A 6,202-nucleotide genomic window follows, 5' to 3' on the forward strand; every position below is an offset into this window, starting at 1 on the left:
TTATGAAGAAGTTATTGGTATTATGGAAGTTATAAAGTCCAACTTTGAGCTGCATAATGGTTTTCTTCTAGTGTGATTTAGAGAATAACAACTAAGAAAGGAACACAACTAGTTCTTGCATCTTCGAAAACGGATTTATCCAACCCATTCATTTTGCAGCCCAGCCCACATAACTCTTATGTGATATCATTTTGGGTTTTCCTTTGTCCCGACTTTACTAGGAGACGGACTTTCTCATAATTCTTTACCTATTGTCGATGTTGCTGCAAACTTTTATCATTAAATGGGATCACGGTATCAACTATTCACAAGGACCACAACTATAGTCGTTTACACTTTACAGAGCAAATCTAGGATATGCTTTTATGAGGCTGCACTGCTAAGTTAAATGCTGAATGAATAGTAGTCATTGAATACTCAACAAAATGCTTTGCTTATATACAGACACGAATCTATGGTAATATTCTCCAGCTATAACCTACGTGAACAACATGGCCTTACAGTAACCACAACAACATGGCCTTACAGAGAACTCAATCATTCATACAGTAGCGAGAAATTAACAACAGATTCTGCCAGGCAGCTGAGCGAAAACTTCAAATGATCACTAGATGCGATACACTCGGGGATAACCTTTCCAAAACTTTGTTTCCACCATCAAAGTGCTCGAGCAAGAGTTTTAAACTCAGTCAAGCAAGACTGGAGTGTCTTTTGACGCTTCTGGAGTGACTGCCGCTCGTTTTGTAGTAGATCAATGGCACCAGGGACAATAAACATGTCCATGAATTTGTCATCATTCACAGCAAACAAATCCAAACCAAGTGCCAGAACAAGCCGATCCCGACTGAAAGGATAAGACAGAAGTAACAACTCATTATAACCCTTTTAAACTAATACTAGTAAAGAATATATTCCAATGAAAAAGCAGGTATTGATTTGATTTGGCACAAGGGATCTGGGAGCTAGGCTACTTAGTGCACTCTGTAAGACCCTAATTCTAAGCTAAAAGCCTAAATATAAGTGAAATTGATTATAAGAAAGGTCAAGGGTAATTCTCTGATCTCTACTCTCTAGTCTCTAGTATATACAAAGGGCCTCTGCAGCAATTTAAAGTACCTAGCCATATCAAGGCAGACAAACTATAAGTCTATAACAAAAGAATGCTAGTAGTTTCGTACAAAAAGGAAAAACATTAAAACAAAGCGAATCTGGAAATGCTGGAGTATTCAACCAGTGGATTTTTTTCTCTCACTTTTATGGGAAACCACTTTTATGAAAAACATTAAAACAAAGACAACAAAAACCACAATTTCTGACTTGCAAAAGTAAACTATAACTAAATGAAATGGGAAATTTCAAGATCAGCAAGTGGAATTAAGAATATTTCAAATTCTAAGAAAGAGAAAAAAAGGAAATCAAGTAAGACAAAAGTCAAAACACTTCACTCTACTGGTAATCTTAATTTTAACTGGGTCTCATACTAAAATAAATGTAGCAAAAGCAAACAACAAATCATGCTATAACCTCAATATGTTGCTTATTATGACATAGGGAAAGTAAAGACTGGGGGGAAGCTGAAAAGGTGGGCTTAAAGGTCTGTATCAAAATGCAACTCACCAAGGGGTTAGGAACCCAGAATTCAGAGCTGAGGCTACATTTCTCTCAACAAGAACTTCGCGTATGCGTGCAAAATGCTGTGCAGCAGATGAACAGATTTCTGAATAAGGCGAGCCTGATCTTAAAGCATCATCACCATTTCCAAAGAGAAGAGCACCCCCATTTTGTGCTCTTACATTGTCAAAATATTTGTTATTGCCTGCCATTCTTGATACACGCTTTCTGGGTCCAATATCAATGCCATTACCAAGATCCTTCTTTGCAGCACCATCACAGGGCTGATCAGGTGATGGGGTCTCAGGCACAGTCATTTGGCATTCTCGAAGAGAATCTCTGGCCTCTGAACCTTTTCCTGGAGTTGTTTGCTGTGCATTCTTTTCTGGAGGGATATTCTCCTGATCTATCATTGTGACGTCAGACAACTCAAGTAAAAATGAATTGACTGAGGATTGGTTAGATCTGACAAAAGAGGTTGCACTGGAGCCATAGCCTCCTTGGAAATCATTCTCATAACCAACCAATGAGTATGGACTTGTAACCGAGTCCAGGTGGTGGCGGACTAGTTGCTTGCACTGTTTAGATAGATCTTTTACAAAGCGATTGTAAGCCTGCCTTAGAGCAGCATGAAAACCAACATACCCATCCATATTCCCTGATTTCCTCCCATCTAACACAGTGAACAAAAAGGCCACAGTTTTGATATCAGAAATACATAATTGATGAATATGCAGGAAGCTCAAATTACAGTGCACATTGAATCCACACTCTTAACTAGTTCCACAGCATACCATCCCCTTTATGTGTATTTCAGATTCCAAATTACCTATTTACTTCCCTAAGCTGAGAAGGAAAAGAGTTCAAAAAAACAAAACAAACTGTACCAACTTGTTCACAACTCTTTGGGGTCACTGATAAACAGAAGAAGACTAATAATTAAAAGGAAAAAAGGGAAGAAAAAGTTTAATAGCACATATAACTACTTACTTTCTGAATCACGGTAGCGAGTCCGTTCTAGAGCAAGCTCAAAGAGATTTCCCAAAACAAAAGAAAGCCGATCACATGCAGTGTCAAGAAGAGGAGCAAGCCATGATCGGGCAGCAGCACGTGCAATCTCTGCAGCTGCCTCTGTCACTCCTCTACCCCCACCTCTGCTAGCATGGGCAAGTAGTATATTTGCTACCTGTTAGAAGAAGACTTTATAACTAACCTGTCTACATATAATCAAAATCAAAACTTCCAGGCTAAATTGCTTTAGCAGCAAAAGCATACCTTCTCCCTCGACACTGGAGGGCATTCAATTGAATATGCAGCACAGTGGAATTCATGCATCACCCTTTCAAATGCAGCTCCTCCATACAGTCGAAGAGTAGCATTGGGAGGCCTTATATCTGCTGTAACACCAGGCCAACCCCCAATACCACTTTCTGACCGCTCATCAAAAGTTGTTTTTCCCCATTGCTCGGGGGCAGGATCTGCTGCTCCATCAATCAAAGCCCCCTACAACATTTATCAATAATACAAACCAAAATAAACATTTATCAATAACAGGGAACTTCGACAAGATTATACCTATAAAGATTAGAATTAATCAGAAGTTTAAAAGAGATTAGATTAATTTAGAATATAATTCAAAGATAATGACTGCCAAGGAAGATACTTGTCAATAGAACTGAACTGAAAGATTTGATAAAATTCCCTGACATATACGTATTATGGATTATCCAAAACAATATGAAAACTTATTTGTAGGTAAAAAAAAAAAAATAATAAAGTAACAAACAGGTAAAAGAATCAATTTAAGATTTTGTGCTAAATCTTAGAAGTTTTAACTAAGATTACCCACCACATGATTGCTTATAGAAGCTGTGTACAACATTGCAGATCTTCTAAGCTGAGAAACATCAGAGGTGGCCTGTATTTTTGAATCCATCGTGGCTAGTTCGGTGGTGACTTGACTGCAGCGCTCTTCAAGCAAAGCAAGAGTAGCTGGGGCAGCTTCTTTATACCTTTTTTGTAGTTCAGACTCCAGATATTCTCTCAAAGAGCCAAAACCAATGTAAGGCCTAAACTTTTCTTCATCAAATCCTCCCTTCACACCTTCACGCAGATGTCGTAGAACTTCTGAGTCTACCTGAGATATTTGCTTGCGGAACTCGTCATTTGAAATGGTATTCCTATCCTTTGGCAAGGCAACAAAATATGGGTGAGTGTTATCTCCAAGGTAACCACTTGCACTCAGATAGCGGTCCACTTCCCACCGATCAGAAAATTCCTGCATATAATACTTTACAATCAAAATCAATGTTTCAAACAATACAAAGTATACGAGGCAACTGAAATAAGTTTAATCAGTGAACTATTCGATCTTTCCAATTTTCACCAACATTATGTACCATATTGTAGATATGCTTAACTGTCATACCTTTAGACGATTATCAAATTTCGAGACAACAATTATAGTCCTTTTAAATGTTGGATCAATTTCACGAATGGAATCCAACCACAAGGATGAGCACCACTCCACACTACTTTGTTGAAGGAAGAGGAGAATGCGATGGGGAGGACTAGCCAATGACTTCACCATGGAAAGAATTTCTTCAGGTGTCCTTTCAGGTTCTCCTTTCTTCGCCTGCCAACAATATTTCACACCCTCAACCCAAATCTAAATATCTCACGTTTAAGTTGCAGCATCTCAAATTAAAACTCACCTTAAGAACAAAGCCTGGAGTATCAATAATTGTTAGATTTGGACAATGAGCATATTCTGCTCTCATCACAATTGGCTTGGAAGAAACTGCAGTTTTCGTCTTCTTCAAAAGCCCATCTGTTCTGGACTTTATAACATCCGCAATTGCAGATGGCAACACGATCGGACTTCCATATTCTTCAGAATCCTCCTCCTGTTTTCAAAACACTAACAATAAGTAAGTTTCTAGATTAAACCATCATCTACAGCAGAAGTAAGAGACACTCTAGTGAAGGAAAACCGAGATAATACACAAATACAACAAAAAAAAAAGTCACCACCACAGCCAGACACCCCTAAAATGTCAAATGTGAAGTGATGTGCAGTGCAAGAACAAGTTTCCCTTTTCTCTTTTAGGTCTTACTTTACCACGGATACAAACAAAAAGGGCAAATTGAACACAATTCTCAAACAAGCCTGCCTAACATTCTAATCTTCTTACATTAACAACCTAAAATCCAATCCTTCAGCCATTCTTCAGCAAATTTCTTCTTCTTAGCCATAACTAGTTTCGTATTCCTCATTTCCGAAAATCACAAGGCCTTAAAATTCAAGTTGTCCCCATCAATTCTCTGCGATTTCAACACAATCCACTTAAAAACCCTAGACCAGCATCCTAACTCCTAAGACCACAAAAATGTTAGGGCAAAACCATGAAATTGCACAGGAGAAATGACCTGGAATCGGCACCGGGGCTCGAGAGCTGTGGGGTCGTGGATCATCTGGAGAATGAGAGGTCTGCGAGTGCCCATCTCGACCTCGCGGACATTGAATCGAAACCCTAAGAGAGCTTCGAGGAGGGAGCTCTTGCCGTCGGATTGGCCGCCTAGGGCAACGATCTCGGGGATCGGGAGCTTCTCGCCGAAGGCCACCGTGGCTGCTTGGAGGCGGTTGTAGGCCTCGAACCGGGACTTGGAGTTGGAGAGGGAGGCGAACGACGACATGTCGTTTGGGTGGGGGTGTTTCCGGGAGTGGGATGATTTGTCCGATGGGGTTTTGGTTGGTGTGGCGAGGAAGGCGTTTGTGGTGGGAATGGTGGCCATCGGAGGGAGGGAGAGAGAGAGAGAGACAGAGAGAAGAGAGAGGAGAGAGAGAGCGGGAAGGGAAGGAGCGTCGGGGTTTTGAATTTGAATTTTGAGATATGATGCGTTAGGGATGATGTTGCTGGTTGGGTCGGTCGGGTCGCGGCTGGGTTTGGGTTAGTGGCCTTAGTGGGTTTTGAGACTTTGAGTTCAATGTTACGGGCCACTTGAAATACGTACCCATCTTATTTATTTGATGGTCGTATGGTGGTCTAGGTCAATAATATATTTTGGATAAAAATGAATATATAGGGGGGGGGGGAATCCTTATTTTAAGTGAAATTATCAGAAATAAGTGGTTACTCTGTGACTAATCACATTAACCCGGATCGCACTACACTTGGTGCCTGAACTATATATTATTATTAATATTCCCTTAAGATGGTAGGAGTATCACTCTGACTTGTAATATTACAAGTTCATTTCATACCCATTAAGGGGGAAATCTTATTTTAAGTGAAATTATCAGAAATAAGTGGTTACTCTGTGACTAATCACATTAACCCGGATCGCACTACACTTGGTGCCTGAACTATATATTATTATTAATATTCCCTTAAGATGGTAGGAGTATCACTCTGACTTGTAATATTACAAGTTCATTTCATACCCATTAATACAATGAGTCTTTTTTGTTTTAAGAATCATATGATTTTATTGTTTATCATTGCTAGAACAGCACACACATCAAGAACCATCACCAATTGATAATTTTGTGAAAAAAAAAACCATGAACTCAATAGAGAGGAACCCTACC

At 39.6% G+C, this 6,202-nt stretch overlaps 1 protein-coding gene across 2 annotated transcripts; it reads right to left on the reverse strand.

Moving 5' to 3' along the window:
* Positions 1–337: 337 nt before the first annotated feature.
* LOC112166616 (dynamin-related protein 5A) lies at positions 338–5,561 on the reverse strand. Of its 2 annotated transcripts, none has more exons than XM_040505544.1 (8): positions 5,041–5,561; positions 4,326–4,517; positions 4,040–4,246; positions 3,461–3,901; positions 2,887–3,114; positions 2,602–2,797; positions 1,618–2,284; positions 338–844 (listed from the first exon to the last, which is right to left on the reverse strand). In XM_040505544.1, exons 1-8 carry the CDS (start codon positions 5,404–5,406, stop codon positions 658–660), a joined length of 2,484 nt encoding a protein of 827 aa, XP_040361478.1. In that variant the 5' UTR covers positions 5,407–5,561; the 3' UTR covers positions 338–657. The 2 variants fall into 2 exon arrangements, with proteins under 2 accessions (XP_040361478.1, XP_024159261.1); XM_024303493.2 differs by having other exon boundaries at positions 340–844; positions 3,461–3,889; positions 5,041–5,560.
* Between the last annotated feature and the right edge of the window lie 641 nt (positions 5,562–6,202).

This window comes from Rosa chinensis, chromosome 5, assembly GCF_002994745.2.
Source record: "Rosa chinensis cultivar Old Blush chromosome 5, RchiOBHm-V2, whole genome shotgun sequence".
NCBI lineage: Eukaryota > Viridiplantae > Streptophyta > Magnoliopsida > Rosales > Rosaceae > Rosa > Rosa chinensis.

What these genes read in the sequence shown, in the direction of transcription:
- LOC112166616 (XM_040505544.1), bottom strand. Translation starts at nt 5,406, where the DNA reads ATGGCCACCATTCCCACCACAAACGCCTTCCTCGCCACACCAACCAAA. An exon ending in AGCCCCGGTGCCGATTCCAG is followed by an intron (nt 4,518 to 5,040) that starts GTCATTTCTCCT and finishes TTTTGAAAACAG; the next exon opens with GAGGAGGATTCTGAAGAATA. An exon ending in AATTTGATAATCGTCTAAAG is followed by an intron (nt 3,902 to 4,039) that starts GTATGACAGTTA and finishes TTGATTGTAAAG; the next exon opens with TATTATATGCAGGAATTTTC.